At 37.4% G+C, this 21,227-nt stretch overlaps 1 protein-coding gene across 6 annotated transcripts in view; it reads right to left on the bottom strand.

Moving 5' to 3' along the window:
- asxl2 (ASXL transcriptional regulator 2) overlaps positions 1-15,187 on the bottom strand; it is a 133,023-nt gene extending 117,836 nt beyond the window's left edge. Inside the window, exons 1-2 of one of the 6 annotated variants that reach the window (XM_069178687.1) lie at positions 14,540-15,187; positions 10,195-10,332 (exon numbers count right to left, since the gene is read on the bottom strand). In XM_069178687.1, the coding sequence (XP_069034788.1) occupies positions 10,195-10,332; positions 14,540-14,596 (195 nt within the window). In that variant the 5' untranslated portion in view covers positions 14,597-15,187. Of the gene's footprint in view, positions 1-10,194; positions 10,333-10,660; positions 14,495-14,539 lie in introns of those variants that run through there. The other 5 variants (XM_069178686.1, XM_069178689.1, XM_069178688.1 and 2 more) reach the window with 5 other exon arrangements.
- Between the last annotated feature and the right edge of the window lie 6,040 nt (positions 15,188-21,227).

Raw genomic sequence — 21,227 nt, 5'->3', positions numbered from 1 at the left:
ATGTTACACTTTCATTGCCAGTTATGTCCAATTCCTGCTGTAGTGATAGAGTAGCATTGACTGAATTGGAAATCGAATTGGACGTTGGGAAATGCCCTTCCAGGCCCCAGTGAGCTGCTGCAGAAGTGCTACTGGGGTCTGGGGTTGCCTTTGAAGAGAACTAACAATCTCTAACAAGATTTCAATCATGCTTCATTCACAAACAAACACATATGTTCCCTGACTCTGTCTACAGTTGTTTATTAACCCATTTGTATCAAGGTTAGATGCATTAGAGAGCAAGATGTGACAAACATTTCTTGTCTTTTCTGCAGATATCTCAAAGCTTTACAGTCTTAATCCTACAAGGTCTTGGGACCAGTACTGCAGTTCACTGAGTGATGTATGACATGGTATCAAACAGGTGCTGTGACTCATGGTTCTCAATTGCTTCATAATGCATTCACAGATCATACACAACACTCATTCTACCCACGTACAGTCATTCGATACACAGGAATTATTAATATTTTCCTCGATATTCTGGCCATTATTGAAAGGTCTCAGAAATAACTCAGTTGAGAGGATTGATAGAATGTGAAAGATTTTATTTTTTCTGCAAGTGAAAAGTCAAGCGACAAATGAAATTGAAAAGCTCACCAATAGGTGTCAAAGGAAGTGGCTTCCCTCAGTCTATACAGCATGATTTCACTATTATTATGGGTGACTATGACTTACTGCTTGTTTTCTAATGATTCAGCTGTAGCAAAACCTTTTTGATGTGGATTAAGAATGCTGGCCTTCAATGTGAAATACATGCATACCCAGACTTACAGTATGTATGTTGTATTTTAATACAACATAAACATAATTGTAATGAGAGTGGATGCAAAACCATCCCAAGGCACAAAATCAGCATAAAAATACCAATTTTAAAATATCTACAAACAGTACATTTTAAAAACAAACTACTGAAAAACAGAATCCCTGTTATCTACAGTATAATGCCTGAAAGTCAACACCTCCTTTCAAAATATAAACCCTTTATTATCTTATAGCCCGGAATTAAAATGCATTAAATACTTTTCATGTGCAAAAAAATGAAAATATTACTTTATATGACTGTCATGGTGTGTGGTAAGATTAAGGGAAACTCTCTGTAATTCCATGATGATGGTCCTCTGGAGAAAGGTGGAAGGGTATAGTGTCACAGGACAAGAAGAAGAGCACAGAAAAACTAAGAAATGTATTAGTAAATAAAAAAATACTCAAATTTGTATGGATCATTGTGAAGAGATGGAATGCCGGTTTAGTACGAGAGGGGGGCAAGAGGCCCAGAGAGGAAGAGAAGGAACAACGAAGAGATCTAGAAAAAGATCTGGAGGAAGGCATAGTGGACTGCAGCAGAAGTACGCTGAAGTAGTTTAGGTGGGTAGCTGTGTTAGAATGCGTAGGCTGCAAAGGAACAAGTAAAGGTTTATTCCATGCTGAAAAGAGAAAAAAAGGAAACACAACATTTCAGCTGTGAAGCCTTCTTCGAGTGTCAGAAATTTGTATATATTTATAATTTCTTATAAATTAGAAATGTTTTGGTCTGTTCTGATTGTGGATCGGTGTAAGATAATGTGAGGCATTGAAAAATTCAGCAAGTGTTACAGGTTCTAGTGTTATATTTTTGTAGTGTTTTAATGCCTTTCAGAATATATTGCTTAACTGCATTTGTTCTGTGGTAAAAATTAAAATATAAAACAGAAAAAAAACAGAAGCGCTGCAAAAGTGTGGAGAAGGGTATCTAGGAGAGAAATAAAGAAAAATTGCTCTGAGAAAGCAAGTAGTAAATTGTAAAACACAGACAAAAAATAGAAAGTATTTTAAACTATTCTTAACTTTTTCAGGCAAACACAAATGAAGAGGAAGCAATATCTCAAATTAGCACAAGCAATGCTGAAAATATGGAAGGGTTTCGAATTTATTTAAACACACACTGCTTAAGGCTGAGAGTTAGAAAACATGCAGATTATGAGCATCAACAATTTTCCACAAGTCTCCAGTAGAATTTTAACAAATTTCCAGATGTTGAGTAAAAGTGCGCTGACTTATTCCAGCCTCTGGATATACTGATTGGATGACATCCTCTCCTGAAAGCAGGCATATTTCCTGGCAGTGTTTTTAATCCCGGTTTAACGTGCGCATGTAATGGACTGCTACCCAGACCTGAAGGGGGCAAGCATCCCAGATCCTTAAGCAGCAGAAGACAGGTGCAGGACTAAGGAGAGTCGATGACTGGCAGCAATCGTGTAGGGCCTAGTAAGTAAACAGGGCAGGCAGGCAGAGACACAGGCAAGCAGCTGCTGTACAGCCGGAAATTATCATAAATGCCACAACATATTTAATAATAATTGCTTACACTTATACAGCACTTATACACACTCTACTCGCAGCGCTTTACAGGTAATGAGGACTCCCCTCCACCACCACCAATGTGTAGCCCCCATCTGGATGATGCGACGGCAGCCATAATGCTCACCACACATCTGCTATCAGTGAGGAGGAGAACAGAGTGATGAAGCCAATGCATAGATGGAGATTATCAAAAGGCCATGATTGGTAAAGGCCAATGTGAAATTTAACCAGGACACCTCCTTTCAATAAATGCCCTGGGATTTTTAATGACCACAGAGAGTCAGGACCTTGATTTTACATCACATCCAAAGGACAGGGCCTTTTAACAGTGCAGTGTCCCTGTCACTATACTGGGGCATTAGGACCCACACAGACAGCAGGGTAAGACCACCTGGCCCAATTAACATCACTTCCAGCAGCAACCTTGGTTTTTCCCAGGAGGTCTCCCATCCAGGTACTGACCAGGCTCACACCTGCTTAGCTTCAGTGGGCTGCCAGTTGTGAGTTGCAGGGGAATATGGCTGCTGGCTGCTGGCTGGCTATCACATATTTAAGCACAGAATGTAAAAGGACATACTGTGCATGGTACAGGAATACTTCAAACACCAGCACAGACTGCATATTCTGATGTCCAGCTGTTTTGAGAAGTCACACACTCAGTACTGTCTATCAGTTATACTTCAATGTCAAAAGGCCTAATCATCCTGTGCTAAACTACGCAAAGTATTCAGTTATTGTGTAGACTCTCATAAAAACAGTTACCACATAATCCCCAATAATTCAATGCAACACCTGATTACTGTTGAAAAATCAAAAGGAAGGGCAAATACCTTGAGGTGCTGTCAAGGAAAAAACATAACAGGATGAGCTGGATTTAAACTCTCTCTACTTCAAAAAAAGAATTTTGGTGACCTTGACTTATTGTATAAGAAAGGTTTAAATACAAAAGTCAAGTTCATTTAAAAAATGGTTTGCAGTATTGAGAGTTTCAGTCCATCTCAGTTCAGTTCAGTTTATTGTCATATACACAAGTGCAATGAAATGCTTATTTGCATGTGTGCTCCAATACAAAGGCATTAAAGGAATCACCAACAACATAGACACAGAACAGCAGCAGCAACAACAAGTTAAATAACATACAACTTAAAAAAAAACAACTCATCCTACAACCTTACCTGTACTTTGTTTCTGAGTGTTCCTTTGAATAACTGTATTGTCTGCAAACTGCAGTTTTCCATGCAATATGGCTATATCTAAATGTCACATTCCTATGTTTTGTGCATATTAAGTTGGAGAGTCTGAAAAAAACTAGTTAACTTTCATATGCTGTGTGTCTTTCTCCTACCTCAAGGTGACAGAGGAAATTGGTTCACCATTTGTTGAACTAAGTTTGTAGAACTTGCTACTTTTTCCCTTTCTCAGTCTTTAGCTCATTGTATTTTATCATTAAAACTAAATGCAGACCTTCTCTCATGCATTTATGTGCAACAGATGACTAAGTCTCAAGCAAATAAACTAATCTGAATTAATCTGAAGATGTACAGTAAGTCAGTAGGTGATTCTAGAAAAAAGCACCTTTTTATGCAAGAAAAGTATAAGATATCCGTGGCACTACAAAAGAACTTTTGAAACCATACTTACAGTATTAATGTCCCATTATGTCAGTGTTTCAATGACATTAATTACATTAATCCAAGTCATTCCTATTGACTTTATGTCAGTAAAAGTCTTTACTTGAACACCAATATCAACACACCTTACATTCTGACAAAAGGCTGAACAAGTATTTTTTGACACCTGCATAATTTTGAAATTATTTCATTTTTGTTGCATGAAGTCACATAGACAGGGAAGAATCTCAGTCAAATGATTAAAGATGTATCACATAACTTAATAAGATGTATCACATTGCTTAAATAATGCAGGTAACATTGTATTATCTTGCTAGGAGACCCTCATTTACATTGGATATGACTTGCATGAAGAATATTCAGACTCCCTGCATGACAATTACATTAAAAACACATCAGCAATGATTGCATCTACTTTTATTCATCGAGTGGAGCCAGAATAGAGGTAATCATTCATGATATTATGTGTGTGTTCCGCAACTTACTTCATTAAATTAGCACAGGAAGCGGTGAATAGTCTTTTTTTCCAACTTAAATTTGGAAAATCAAAACAAAACAATATCTGTTCCAAGGATTTTCCACTGACGAGTGAAGGAAACCAACGCCCGCATTACTCATAATACTGAAGTTTTTAAAAGGTTATCAGTTACCCACTGCCGGAATAAACTGTTGTAGAATATGATGAACAGCTAGAAAGTCCCAACAGTAATTCATTAATTTCTATAGAAACAAAACAGGTATACCCCAACACAAATAAGCATTGAAAAGCATTTGCAACCACAGCATTAGGAGATGTTAAAAGAGTATGGCATGGTGGTGCAATGGTTAGCATTGCTGCTTCACAGCGCTAGGACCCTGGGTTCAATTCCTGGGATGTTATCTGTGTGGAGGGTTGCATGTTTTCCCATGTTTTTCGTGGGGTTTCTCCAGGTGCTCCAATTTCCTTCCGCAGTCCAAAGATATATTGGTAAGTTAATTGGCTTCAGGGAAAATTGCCCCTAGTGTAAATGTGTGTGGGTTTTTCCTCTGTGTGTGCCCTGTGATGGGGACTGGTGTCCTGTCTGTGGTGGAGCCTGCCTTGTGCCTGTTGGTTGCCAGGATAGACTCTAGCTCCTCCATAAAAGTGATACAAGATGACTTCAACTTCCATGCATCCATGTAAGTTATAAGCAGTCGGGCGATAATAGATAAACGGCTCCTAACAATGCAGTTTATAAGAGTAATGAAATAAAATGCTTTATTTAAGAAAACAGATTGAAGGAAACTGTATGGAAACAGCCACATTTCGTACAGGTCTACTACTAAATGTGTAAGTCTAACCCCTTTGAATATCAGCATGATAGATTCTTTTTCCTGAAGTCTTCTAGTACTTCTTTTTCTGCTTTACTGGAGTTGTTGTGATGATACTGTATATGCATTTTGCATGTTGCCTACTAGTAAAGCTACATGAGACCACACCACTGTTAATTCAAAAAAATATCATTGTTATTTATGAGTTATTATTAGAAATTATCAGACATTCCTGGAATGATTTAAAACATAAAAACTAAAACTGTATGTGTGCTTTTGTGAACTAAAAATAGGGAGGTAAATATTTTTTGTTTGTTTCTGTTTGTTTTTACCAACTCTTTTATATCTTTCTGTTAGAAACTAAGAAACATTTTATATTGAATACTGTATTTTAAATATACATAAGATAAGGTAATGCTTGACACATGAAGGTAATGCATAAGGTTATACTCTGTTATACTCTTGATTTTAAGGAAAGAAAAATCCCAATCTGCACAAAGTAACTAGCATTAAAATGTCTAGCAGAAATACACATTTTAAATACTTGTGTTGATACTCTTTCCTTTTAAAATAATGAATTGTATCAGTGATATGGAACACTGCTTCTTGACAAATCCAGTAAATTACTGTCACACTGTATGAGTTTAATACTTTAGTTTTATGGCCGTTTTGTTCTTTTTTAAAAGAATAATACAAATGTGTTCTCAAAACAGAAAGTCAAGATCCAAATTATGGAGGATAATGTAATTACAGCAAAGAAAAAGGCATTGTTGTCATCATGTATAAGCATAAAAGGGCTTAGGACTTTCATAGCTCCTTCTTTAAGAAGTGCTCTTGATCACTGTATGCCACAGAGCCACCATTGCAATTAGCACTAATTGGCAGATTCTCCCCATAGGGTCACAAGACGATGCTGGGAGATTGTGGAGATTGTGACAAGAGTCCTTTGAGGACACAGCTGAGGCATTCTGGGATTGAGTGGAGGTGTACTGTATGTGTTCTGACTGTGGGTTTCCATCAACCCTTAACATGACTGCCTTTAGAATGTTCTGAAAAAAACAAACAAACTTGTGGTTATTTAATGGTGTGCTCATTATACTATCTTCCTGCTCATAAAATTAGCTGAAATTGTTGGTTTTATTGAAAGTAATTGTAGGTGTTCCTTTGTAACATCAGATTTACTTACTCCAGCATTCTTTTGTTGACATGCTGTACGTCTGCAGGGAAACTGACATTTCAATAGAAAGGATCTGCTAAGAAAATATGGCAACTCTAATTATTACATTAGCCTGAATGGGCTGTCCTTTACTGATTTACTGGTGTTTACGTTGTATCGTGTCACAGGAGTCAGGTGAAATGCATGCTTTCAAAGTCATTAAAGCCATTTGCACGTCCAGGTCAGCAAGACAAACCAAGCTTATACACTGTCTGCAAGGTAAATACTATATGTTATGTACTGCACTTCAAGGAAAGAATCATGCATCCATCAATTTTCTAGGTGTTTTATCCAATACAGATTCGCAGAATCTATCCCAGTAAGCAATGGGCACAAGGCAGGAATCGCCCAGAATGGAGTGCCAGTCCACCAAAGGGAAACAAACACAAATATAAACATACACACACCAGGGTCAACTTTCCAGAAGCCAACTTAACCTCTCTAACTGTGAGAGGAAACCAGAGCACCTGGAGAAAACATACATGAACACAAGGAGAACTTACAAACTACGCAAAAAGCAACCAAGGGCCCCCAGTACTGAGAGGCAGCAATGTTAATCACTGCTCCACTGTGCCACAGAACAAAAGAATCACAAAAGTTGAATTGCCAAAAAGCACTTTTCGGTAACAGAAAATAATTTTTAAAGCAATTTTCACTACTTTTTTTTCTTCCAACACACTAAGCAATAAGAGCATGTAATCATGGCTAATAAAGTAAACAAATTTAAAATTAACTAAGGCTTTCAATTAATGCAGTCATCATGTTACATTTTTATGATTTGCACATACTGAATGGAAGACAATGTGCTGTAATATAAGCTCCAATTTGTTTATACTTCAGGAAAAACAGTCATGTCTTCAATGAATCAGAACACATGATTCTCTATTAGACTTTCTCCCAAAGAAACAACATGACACATGAACATTTCAATAGCTTCTTTCATTCCATTAAATGAATTTCATCCTTCCAACTATGAATACTGCCCTCATAATGAACTTCATGCTCCCTTCACGGAAAATTGGCTGTGGCACGTTCTGTAATTGAAATTTCACAGTTATTCCAATGTGTCAGGGATGCATCTTTATACATTAACTGTGAAGTGGGAGTGTTTATATTAAGCCTTTATCAAAGTTACCACATCACCACCTGATCTTTTAAACAAAAAGTCCTTCTTATGATTCATTCTTAATAAAAATGCTTTGCATCAAACAAGATACTCTGATTTGGAGTGAATGCACTGTTTTTTTTTACAATCAAAGTTTATTAAGGATGGACATCTAATAATTAGATGTGACAAGAAGTGCCTGCTCACTCATGGAAAATATCCAAACCTGCTGTTAGTGTGCAGTAAACATTGACTTGGACTGTTTTTATTCTTTAAATCTTTAAACGGTATTGTCATACTAGGTGCCCTTACCACATATAGTTTGGGTACAATGTATTAAATATGTTTAATGTGCATTTTTGGCTGCAGGATATCAGCATTATACAGTATAATGCACATGGTGTAAATAGACAATATTAGTATTTAGTTTCAGTCAGTATAGTTTTGTATTGTGGCTAATTGTCATGTGTTTTGCAAAACAGATAAATTGAAATCATTATTGCAATCACTAAATGGTCCTTGTGATTAACTGTAGGCATTGGGGTAAATCACTAAACATTACCTGTATCACTGGAACATGTCCCAGCCACCACAGTCAGTAAGGCCAAGGTGAAACAACACGCTATAGCCATAGAAAATACACTTTTTTTTTCTATACTTCATGATACGTAGCAGCAATGTCACACTGCCAAAGTACAGCTAAATAGCTTGAAATGTGGTACAATTCCTCTGACATATTTTACTTATTCTGCTGATTATCATGATGATCCTGATAATTCAGACATGAAAGCAGGTAACTGAGAATTTCCTTACCTAGGCTCTTCCATAATGTAGTAATGCAGTGAGAAATTTCATCATATGAAATAAGGAAAAACTTTAGGGAGCTCAGACTATACCTACCCAGAGTTGAATTTAGCCAGTATACTGGGGGTAAAACCCCCATTCTTCTGAAAAGGGCAATAGGATCCTTTCATAACCAAACATTCAGGACCTCAGTTTAATGATGCAGCTGAAGGATGGAACCTCCTATACCCAGTATCCCTGGTCACCATACTGGGACATTGGACCTGGTTTTCCTTGAAGATCTCCCATCTCAATACTGGCAATGTCCGGCCTTACTTAGCATCTTAGACCTGACAGGATCAGACTACAATGTGGTAAACAAAGCTGCTGTCAATTTTTTCTTTTACATTTTAGACTAAATGAATTGCTTGGATTTAGTTTAATGAAATTACTCAGTAATGGAGGATTGGCAGAATATGTAAGGTTATTACACCATATTAACAGTAACAACACTTGGCTGTACGTTGAAATATACAGTGCTAGAAGCCACACCCTTCTTGTATTCCATTGTCATGACTGGGCTCACTTTCCAAAGCAAAAAGAGTAGCACTCCTCCCATGAATTCAACTTTTTAAAGACAAAAGCCAGCTCCAAAGTTCAAACATTAGCAGACAGACAAAACTGTATGTAAAACTTTGATCCCAAAGGATCCTAAAACATTTTCTACTCGGGGACCCACTTCATTAAATTGACAAAGGAGAGAATTTAAAAATGTAATGAAGTTTCTTAAAAAATAAATTATTTGAAATTGTCAGTTTCTTTAATTTTATTACCAGTTTTTCCAAAGCAATGCTCCAATACGTATCCGGGTACACAGCACTGAAGGAGGAATGCAGATGTTGATTAGATGTAAATTAGAGGTCCTGATTACTTGATAATTACAGATCACATGGCACTGATCGCAAAAAGAGGGTTGTTTATCCCTGTGTCCTGAGTAAATTCTACTTTGACTTAATTCCACTGTAGATTTACACAATCTGGCTTTTTCAAAGTTATTTCTTAATTTAGTTAGTGAAGCAAACTCTTTCTTCTCCTCCTGCTGTGTAGTTGGGCTGTTGATAAATCTATATTGTTACAAATGGGGCTGGACAGATATTTTACAAAACTGGTAAAAATCAGGAATTGACCAAGCGGCTTAGTCAGTAAGTGAAATAATTATTCATAACCCCCAACTTGTACGTGATTTCTAACCATATACCCGAGCGGCTGGTATAACTAGAGGTACGTGAATTCTTTATTCTCTGGCACAGATTTGTTGAGAGGATTAATAACCCAGGCACATTTGGTTAAAACAAATATTTATTACAATAAACTACACAAGACACAAAACATACAACACACAAAGTTACATTATATACAGTATTAACAAACAAGGCATTTCAGCGGCCTAACATTTTGGTCACCCAGAAAACCCCATACTGCTATTAAGCACTAAACTCTTAATACAGTATGCCTACAGAGGCCACACAACAGAGGAGCTGCCTTCTAACTAAATACAAAGCAACCAGCAGTTAAATCTCTCTCTCTGATACCACAAAATAAACAAGAGGCTATATCCCTATCCATAAAATACATCCTAATCAGAAAAAATGTTTCTAACTGGGGTATCTTTTACCCAGGAAACTCAAGTTCCCTAAAACACAGAATAGCATGCTCTCTCTAACAAGGGTCAAATACTCAGCTCCAGTCAGGTTTGATTTGGAAGATCATGAAGTAGGAGCTCTCACCTGGCGCACACTTCGAGTCCCAACTCCTGCGGACTCCTCTCCCTTCTCCCTGCTCTCCTTGTTTCTTCCTTCTTCCTTCTTCCTCCCCTCTTTTCTCTCTCTCCTGCCTTCCTTTTCAATCATTAATCCACATCTTGCCTAGGCATAGTAAGATAAACTTTACTATCATTTCTGCTATAGCCCCCCCCAGACCTCAGCAAACATCCTCTCTCCTTTGGTTTGAAATATTTTCTCTTCCCAGTGTCACAAACTTTATCTAAAATCTAAGAGACACTTCTAAGTCACCTAAAGCTGTAACAATAAAAAGAATGAAAAGTAATTAATTATTTTATTTAAATTAATTAGTATGAATTTAATTATTGTAAAATCTACCTCTAGATTCAAGATAACTTTGGTAATTAAGGAATGATGGTCATTAGAATTCTTGTACTAAGTGATCTCCAAATCACTTAATTGAACCATTCACCTGCTTAACTGCTCAGTGATATTTTCTAGATTGATAAATGACTTGCTTAACCGTAAATCTTGCTGGACTGGGGCTCTCCGAGGTCAAGAGTAACCACCTGGGGCTGAAATGTAAAGGACAGTAAGGGAAGCTATATCAAGAGAAGTAAAAGAATGCAGCTGATGTTACTATTTCATTATACTGAAAATTATTAGCATTTTTTCAACCCTTGTTGTCAGACAAATTGAGTTTTCAGAAGCCCATAGCACAGGCCTTGCTTGTCACAGTAATTGCTGGAAGGGTCGAGGTTATTAACACTTCACAGAATAAGCAAGGTAGCTCTTTGAGAGTAATAAGCAGAGGTTTTGCATTTGATCTATATGATATGGAAATAGTTCTTTCCATAGCATAGCCAGTTTTAGATTAAGCCTAGCATGCTGCTTCCAGATACAATATTTCCTGTATGTGTACTGCATCTGTATTCCCTGAAAGAAGGAAATACATTTCCTGGAATAGACCTGGCATCAACTTTAAAAAGAATTTTCATGGAGCAATTTACTTTTGGCCAATCAAAAGGGACGAGTGTGAATCATTGGTCATGTGACACTGGGGACTTCTATAGCTTCTTAAGCACCTCTAACAAATACGCTCCCTTGTCCATTCAATTCAGTGCTTTCTCCTTATTTGACAGTTACTGCAGTGTAGTGCCTCTCTTCTCTGTGCAATGCAGCAGAAATTAGTTCCCAAATAACATTCCATATCTCTAATGATAATTTTCCTAACAGTTTTTGCAGAAGAATGTTTATTGCTATGTTGGGCTTTACCTTTAACTCTCCCTTACCTTCAAAGAGAAATTTCATTTATCATATATAACAGCAAACCAACTTCTGTGGTCCTCTAAAAAGCTAATCAAACCATACCCGAGTACGTATTGACAAATAATTCTAGTTAGAAACACTTAAATCACATTTTTTTCTATTGTTCCCAGACATGTTGATTCATGATCATGGAAAACGTTTTAGTAAACAGCAGGCCTATGACTTAGAGGCCCACTCCTATGTTTTGCAAAGGTTCTTTAGGTGACAAATTAAAGTATACATTTCTCAATGTTTTTAATCCCCAGTGACATGCATACAAATTCAGAATAGACCATTAGTAAAACGAGTTTCTGTTGCATTAGATTAACCCAAAATAGCACTGCCACCTGCTCTCTACCTTGCTTTCTACAGAGACAGGGTTGAATTGAAAGTACCTTGTGAAATATGTTTCACGAGAACTAAAAATACACCGAAATGAAAAAAGTAGACTGAATTTACAAAGCAGAAAGACTGAAATACTTCTTCACAGAAAAGAAAAATAAACTTCCTTTTAAATGCACAACAGCTCCAGTCCAAGTTAGGATGTTCATGATCAAGACATATACAGTATATGTAATTAAACTAAAGGGACTAGAGGGGGGGTCAGGACTAACATCTGTCCGGGTGTGTGTGTGTGTGTTTGTGATTGCCCTGCGATGAACTGGTGTCCCATCCAGAGTGTATCTTGCCTTTGGCTTGACTAGATAGGCTTTGGCTCCTCTGCAACCATCAGGAGGATAAAAGTGGTTAGAAAATGGATGGATGGGCTAGAGGGGACACAGCACACTAGAAGAACTCTGGTTTCAGTTACAAAGGTTTCAGAGGATCAGCTTATAATATGAGCAGTAAAGTCCAAATTTTAAAATACTTCCAATGAAACTGGAAAATATAAATATATGGCATTACTAGACCTTATCCATTTTACAGTTTGTTTTCCACTCCAAAGCAGTCCCCAATGCCAGCCATGACAAGGGGAATCAGGATCATGGTCAAATTAAATTAACAGAGATGGTATTACAACTGTTCAATGCTAAGGCAATTTCATAAATAGATTTTGGGAACAAGAATCAGATTTTCATTAACTTTGAGTTAAATTGTCAGCTATGCCCAAAGCTTCCTGCCTACTACTGTTACTGTTAACCGTATGAAAGAAATTATTTGTTAAAAAGTTGGAACTGCCATATGATTTAGTGCATATCCCATATGCTGTACAATAGAAAGGACTGTAATTGAAATTGACTGTAAATGTGAAATTGTGTTTTCAAATTCAGTTGTAATTAGGCTATTACAGTGTAGGTGAGGAAACTTGTAGGAAGCTTCAGGTTTTTAAAAAGCAGTTTAAAGGCTATGTTACTTATCTAAGGAATATTTAAAAAAAAATAACAGTCCATTGCTTAAGATGGTACAGGAACTAAATACCCAGATACCATAAAAAAAACAAAAAGCTTTAAGCTACATAACAGAGAAAAATATCTTAGGGAAACAGTGACAAAGCAATTGAGCTATGGGATTATTTGCAATGACAATCAAAACTCCTCTTAAATTAACACAAATGTAAGTGACAAACTGTAACTTCAAACCTTATTGACTTACTGTATATGTCACAGCCTTAATATTCTCACTACATAATGGTCATCCGCCTGACTAGGACTGTCTACTGCTTTGGATCGGACTTTTCTGCTTCTGTGATCAATTGTCATCAACATTACTGTTCAGCTAAGACTTGAAAAACCTCCAGAGCTAAGAAGCTGAGAGTGTGTCAAGGATAGAAGAAGAGCGCAGTTACTACTCAAAGTCTGTTTTCAGAATTTAATCTTTAAGCAATGCCAATCTCCAGGGTGAGCAAGGGTGGAATACACTTAAATATCAGAACCGTCTCCTAGCAAAATCTCTAAGCATCAGCTGTGTGCCCTAATGATCCTGTGGCTTACCGTCTCCCAAGAGCCTTTGCAAGTCACCTGTGGAATACCCACAGCGTCAAGGCTGTGGCCGAGGGAAAAAGGGGCACGCCCTGATGACTTAAAATAACAAAATTTAATTAACTGCATTTACGTATATTAGATCCAAGTTTTAAAATTTGATAAAGTACCATGTTATATTCAAGCATTATGCTGCATTAAAACTGAGAAAACACTTCACTCACTTCAATTACCAAAAAAGAACAACTGGGATTGCCTGATTAAATAATCACGTTGTTTATAATATACAATCTAAAAAAGTTACCTAAACATTGTTACTTTTATTCATACGGTAAACAGGTATGAATTACTACTACTGTAAAGACAGTAATTTGTATACCACTGCTTAAGAAAAATAATCTGCAGGTTTCTATTTAAATGTCCCGATTCTTTACAAAACCTATATTTCTACAGATACAGGTAATCTATGTGTTACTTTTCTATTGGCTGTTACTGTACGAGTTTTAAAAGAGCGCTCTTGTTATTTTCGTCAAGTCGTATTTCTTAGAGATTTGCTTGCCATTTCATTGAGGACTCGCGCTCCAGCGACTAAAAACCACTTCTTGGCTGCTGTTTGCACTGTTGCATTATTCGTAAAAAAAAAAACTGCACGACGTTTGCAGGTTGACGGCTGCGCTGAAAAAGAAAGTTCTCTGTTTACGGTAACGCACCGAGTCTAAAACTGTGCTCCTTGCACACTCTGGGTCCCGACAGCCGACAGGCGTCAGGCACTCGAGTCCAGCCTGTAACCTGTCTACGTGATCGAGTCAATGTCATGCGCATAAACACGGACAGCTCGAGAAAACCAGCCCCTGCCCCGGACCTCCAAAGTTCCTGACCCAGAGCAAACCTTGTCGAGCACCACCGCTGCTTCTTAACTGTGCACGAATAAACAAGCCGATAAGAAAATGCACTTCCGTGGCCTGAACGGCAACAACAAGGCCTTGCGCTGGCTATACGCAATAAACCATTTGCACCAGCGGGTCATGAACTCATAAACACCTAGTTGCACTAGTGCAGACAGCACAGAGCCGCTTGGCCAGTGAAAACAGCAAAACAAACGTTGAATAAACCTGTAATTTTACCGTTTTGGCAGCCTCTGCCCAGGTCCTCCCTTTCTTCTTCTTCTGTTTCTCCCTCATGCCTGCGGTCAGGGTGTAATTACGGGCCAATCTAGTGCCTGTGTTGCTGTATTTGTGGAAATGTTGCTGTAGTTACAGTGCTGGGGCTGCTGCTGCTGCCATATTGGGTTCTTACTGTAAGGAGCTGGTCATGTGACCGAAAGAGCGAGACGTCATCTTACTGTACTAATGACAGCTGTGCAGGAGCAGGCTGAGCAGGCTGTGCTGCAGGGCTGTCATTTACAGTAAATCCCGCAGTGACGCCTCCGTTTTTCACCGAAGTACTGGAAGAGCAATTATGTGTTACTGGCTGCAGGTCTCACTGGGACCCTTCCTGTATCGAAGAGATCAGGTTTCCAGACCTCTCAGTAAAGTTACACTTTTGCATGTCCTAATGATTATTACTACTGTGCTATTCACTAACAGTAAATAAGGCTAATGCTTTTCTCTCCTCCCTCCAATTGTGCTGGTTTATTCAATATATAGATTTCGATCGCTGTATCTGACAATCGAGTTAGTTAATGGACGTTTACCTAGCACGCACAGTGTCAAACAGTAATAACGATAATGCTCGAAAAGGCGTTGTCGTTTACATTTTGAATCCAAGGAAGAATCACGCTGATGTTTTGGGTGCTGGTGGAAAATGATAACGAGCTCAATCCCCTGAAGAGAAGGGTAACTGTTAGCAACCGAACTAAACTTATCTTACCAGTCGCCCTAGCTTCTCCACGTGATCCACCGGTGTTACTGCTCATCATTGTATCATCTGGAAAACTCTTCGGTCTCTATGTTTTTTTTTTCTTAATTAAATTATGCCCATTTAAAGCGTCGCTTTTTGAAGACCTTGATTGAGAATTAAATCTGACCAGCAGATCCAATTTAAAGAATACTTTGAGAAGTTAATATCGAACTACAAGACTGCGAGGGTACCTGGACGGGGTGCTTGTGTAGCCGGCTCCATATTGCTGATTAACCTGGGCAAAGTTTATTTCGACTGTGGGAGAAAGGCTACAATGTAAAACAAGTCCTTACAAACAGGTAGATTCGAACCCAGGGCAGTGACTCCAGCGTACTGCCCGCTACTGCCTCTTAATCTTCTTTTATTAAGAAATTATATTTAGAATTACGAAATAAATGCCATCTGGTGGTAACCCAGATTTGTTTTTTAACTTTTGGTCTTTGATATGAAATTGGCCGAGGACAACGAAATGTAATTCAGCACAATGGCCAGAAGAGGGAGTAAACCGATAAAGCACAACTATTCCCTTTGCAGGGTGAAGTTCATTGCAAAAAAAAAAACAACACTATCACATTGCTATTATCTTTACAGTAGGCTCAGGCCAACTATAGTACAATACATAATACACTGTCTATGAAAATATCAATATTTCAGAATTGTGGAACAGGAAAGGCATTTTGCCATTTATTTGTAAATTTGCTTCCAGTGATAGAAACATAATTTGATGCTGTAATAACATCAGAGCATCAGACTTTCCCACCTATCAGTGATGACATTCTTAATTTGCCCCAGTTGAACACTGAAGCCCAAATTTGTCCTCATTTCATGATAATGATTTCCAGACTTTGCCAAGAAAAATGTGTAGAAAATCACATTTACTGTTTAAGGATGTCAGGGTTAATTTTAACTTCTTTGTGCACTGTGCAGAATGACACCAAAGCATTTGCATAGTCTTAGTTATATCCTACAAACACACATGGGACACTGCAAACACATGTCTCAATCATCCTTGTGAGAGCTGATCACGTCATATAACTGTTTCATTTAGTGATCTTGTTTGGTACCTAATAATAGGCAACTGAAAATTATTTCTGATTTTCCAAAAATACGTCAACACTCCTGAGCATCCTCAATCTTTGGCATGAATATTAGCCATTCTTTCTGTAGTTACATTTGCTTTGCTAATCGTTTTCCAGAACAATGACCAGCATACACTATTAACACAAACTGGGCCTAATCCATAGCTGAACAGTTTCCTGTTCATCACAACAACTTTGTTCATTTGGAGACTTTTCCCCTGCAAAGTTTCATTAAATATAGCGAGTTTCAGTAGGTTCTATAGTAACAGAAACCTGAAATTGTCCAATGGAGCCTGACTAGAAGACATACTTTATTTTCTCAGAAGTGTATTGGAGACAAGGGAGACCACACTGAAAAGTGACAAGAAATATTTGAATTACTGTACCTTGTTTTATGCAAATACTGTTTTGTCTAAAACCTGCAAACTGTTAAAAGGATCCCTTAGTGTTAATTCTCTTGAAATGTGAAAATGTGTTGACATAAGCATTCAAGAAAAAAGATTACATTCAGAATATCATATAAAAGATAAGAATAGTTTTCTCTCTTCTAGTACAGTGCCATCTAGTGACGAAACTAGTAACAGAGGAGCCTCAATTTGTAATAAAGAGGTACAATATGTAGGTAAAATAACATGTAAAATATTTATTTAGACGTTCAGAAAAAAACTGTAGCAAAATGCCATGCTTCCCCACAAGCAGTCTGCTCTCATCTATTTTAATTTGAAGTTTAATACTATGTGCAATTTGTTAATAAAATTGTATTGAAATCTCTCTTGCATGTTCTTTGGGTGCACTAAGGGTATATACACAGGGAGCCATTTTATCAAAAGCAGATAGAGAGATTTAAAGAAAGTTGAGTCTCTTTAATAAGGTTCTATCAAGCTCTGTTTAATTATGTCTATTAAGCACATTTAGCACATATTTAGCTTTTACAGGCTGAATGGTCTCCTCTTGCTTTCTGACTTTGTGTTCTTCTCTTGATTTAGCACCCACACTTCATATACCCTCCAACACACCATTTCAGTTTGTCATGTTGCAAGTGCTACAGAGTTCTTATTCATTCTGCAGACAAAGGCATTGTAATGCTTTACTTACAGCTTTGTCTAAATCAAAACTCCCTACTCTTTGTCCTGAAAAAGCCACAAGCCTGCAGGTGCAATATGGAACACCAACCACTCAATTGTTTAAGTTGTAATGAAAGACAATTAGTTCAGCAGGAATGAAAACCAGGTGCTCTTGTGACTCTTAAGGACCGTGTGTGATCAGAAGTCTACAGCCCCAATAATACAGGCTCAAGGATAAGGATTAACTTTAGAAGATAGTAAAAACTGGCTTTGCCCAACTATAGGGAAATAAAATTAATTAATTTAATTATTAGACTCTAATTTCCTGACATGTTTCCTCTTTGTGACTTAAACCTTGCCTTTCCTCTGTCTTATTCCACAACTACAAATTGCCTTAGCATTGTGTGCACAATATTCTGCTTATTAATAACCTGAGCCATTTTCTACAAAGCCCTAGAACCTTTCTTCAGTTGTATTCTGCCTACATTTCCAAGAAAGGGGGTCCTTATCATGTTGATATCCAGAAAGGTGCATTATTGAAAACTAACAGCAATGAATGTACAGTAAATGTTACTCCAAGGGTCACAAAGTACTTCCTGATAAGTACTTCCAGGATTTGCTCCAACCTGAGTAGTTAATTAAAAATGCATGTTTCAGTTAATTTCTTTTTTAGAAATTAACTGAAAAATGAGGATTTTCTTGTACTGACCCATCAATCCATTTTCTAACTCATTTACTTCAGGGTCACAGGGAAACCAGAGCCTATCTTGGCTAGCAACTGGCACAAGGTGGAGTACACCTTGGATGGGATGCCAGTTCATCACAGACATGCACCAACTCACACCAGGACCAATTTTCCCAGAAGCCGTAACGTATGTTAGAACTTCCATATGAACATACTACCAGTATGTGTTTGGACTGTGGGAGCATTTGGAGGAATAACAATCCAATAAGTGGAGAACATACAAACCCTGTGCAGGCAGTACCAGTGTCTGGAATGAAACTGTCACGCCCTCTGCAGCCAGAGGGCGCTCCTTCTCTGACCTGTCCCTAGTTTCCGGTCTGCTGTCCTTCCTGTCCCTCTCTTTCCCTTGGGCTATATATTTCCGGGTCTTGCACTCTGTCCTGGCTCAGCATTGAGGTTCGGATGTCCTGAGACCTGCCTTGCACCAGGGCGCCCCACGTCCGCTCCCTGAGGGCATAGGTTTCTATACGGCATTCCTGAACTCTTTGCACTAATGAGCCTGGGCCTTTTTCCCATCTCGCCGCTACGCATATGGGTCTTTTTCTGCTCTCCTGCTCCCCACGGTTTGTCCCTTTGGACGTCCGTGACAGAAACCCAGGGTCCCAGCACTGCAAGGGTCTTTAAATGATTTCTCAGACAATTGACTTCAGAGCAACTATAGTTACCTTTTCAAAATGTTGAATCCTGGTTAGAAATACTGTATTCACAATTAATAAGTAGTTAATTAAATTCTTAGACCAACTATGTAACTGAGAGCTATAGACATCAGAAGATGCCAGGCACTCTAGAGATTGATTTTCAGACCCCTGTTTTACCAGAATACGGGACTCCAACCCTTGTTTTTAACATTTGACAACATGGCAATAATTAGTTCAACCAGGTAGCTGCGTTAGCATGCGTAGGCTACAAGGGAACAAGTAAAGATTTATTCCAGGCAGAAAGGAGAAGAAAACAAACACAACATTTTGGCTGTGGAGTCTTCTTCTGAAGGTGTTTCTTTTCTTCTCTTTTCAGCACAGAATAAACCTTTACTTGTTCCCTTATAACAATAATTAGTAAACTATGGGTTAATCAAGCAAGTAATCTGTTAAACTAAGAGAATGCTGGTCCATGATGGCTTAGGAGATACTGTAGATTTTAACACTCTTAAGTGTTATCTAAGTGATTTCTGTTTTGCTTAACGTATCTCCTGTTTAATAGATCACAAAGGAAAATTGGTGATTTTATGGTTACCTACCTGTACAAAACCTGATGGCTTAGGGCTCTCCAAGATCAGGTTTGGAGATCTCTGTACTAGAACATTCCAAAAAACAGAAGGACAAACCAAAGCATTACAATAATGAAAAGGGAGAATGTTACTAAAAAGAAAAAGGTCCAAACAAACTACAACAAAGAAACACCACTCACCACTCCTTGCTGGAGTGAATGAGGCTACATAACAAGAAATACAAAATTTCCTGCTCGCATGGAAAAAAGAAACAGCATAAAGTACACAAAGAAAGAATCTATTTTAGAACTGTATCATAAAGGCAGTTCTCTATGTTTTATAGCACCACCTAACTCCAAATTAATGAACATTTATTTTCTGAAATCCTGTCATAGTTTTAATGAGCATTCACTGATAACATTATTTTTACTGAAAGTGGAATAATTTAGCAGTTACAATACTAGTATTATGAACTGCTTTAATTATCTAAACCACTGCCTCTAACATCACTAAAAATACTTGTTTTTGCATACAGAAGCCTTATCTTCCATGTGCTATACACAAATATGTTGTTCATGGTACTTCTATCAGTGATTACTCGTGTTTTTAATTTGTTGTGGTTCATTCTGTGGGCATAAGTATATGTCTTTCACTTTTATTATACATTTTGTTTTTTAGGTTGTAAAATGATGTAATAATATTAAACCTCATCCATAGAATAATGAGTTGTACATTAAAAAACTAATAGGTTAAAAGTAGATCCTAAACTATTTTGTATGCAATTTATAAGTTTTATTATGTGTTTTTCAGGCTATTAGTTTTGCACAATAATACAACACTAACATTACAGATTGGCCTCTAGGTGGCACAAGTGGCACAAATTAAAAAAATATTTTAGTAAAATAGAAATATTAAATAAAATAATATTATTTCCATTGTTTTGGATGATACAACCATTTTTAGCGAAAAATAGAGTCTTAATAGTCATAGCTATCTTACCTTGTAATGTTAAATTAATTATCAGAATCATAATTCCAGGCCTAAGAGGAATTAAAACTCATTAAGTGCTCTTGGGTCCAATGCTCATTTGCTGTGTTCAATGTTTCTAATTATAGATAACCTGCAATTGACCTAAAACTTCTGACCATTTAATTGTGATATATTGTTATACTGTAGGAAATCGCTGTGGCTATTGTTGTTTTTCAAATGCTTTGTATCCACTACATTTCAGCATAAAAAAAACCATTTTGCCTTTCACTTTGGAATTAATTATTCTTCTTATACTGTATATGGGGCCTAATCTAGGAAAGTTAGTATAATTACATGAATCAAGATGAGTAGCTGTGATGAGTGTCATTGATGTGCATGGAAGCATTTTAATGAGTATAGTTTTCAAGCACCACATTGGCTCCAAACTATTTTCCCCAGCTTATCTACTGAGTCATAAAGTAGATCTCTGGATCACTAAGCGGCAGAAATGTTTTGGATTGTCCTTTGTTTTTCCACTGTGTCCTTTCCTGCCTTTGTGCAGACAGTTAAGTGCTGTTCCCATTAAAAAGGAAAAAAACCTTTACTCAAATACAGGTGCAGCATGGCTGTGTTAGTGGCCTGGTTGTCACTCTACAACCAAAACCACCAGTTGAACACTCCAAATACTTGAAAATTAAGATGATAAAGATTTAACTTGACATAATTTTATCCTTTACCTCCTGTTGTTTGATTAAAAAAAAGTTTTATGTGTTTTAACTGTGAAATGAACTTATGCCACATCTACAGTTTTTGTCCAGTTTCAAATCTCTGGTCTACGTTTTTTTAATT

This window comes from Lepisosteus oculatus, chromosome 2 (assembly GCF_040954835.1).
Source record: "Lepisosteus oculatus isolate fLepOcu1 chromosome 2, fLepOcu1.hap2, whole genome shotgun sequence".
Lineage (NCBI taxonomy): Eukaryota > Metazoa > Chordata > Actinopteri > Semionotiformes > Lepisosteidae > Lepisosteus > Lepisosteus oculatus.
The sequence above is the reverse complement of the archived record's forward strand: the minus strand, read 5'-3'. Positions and strand labels throughout refer to the sequence as shown.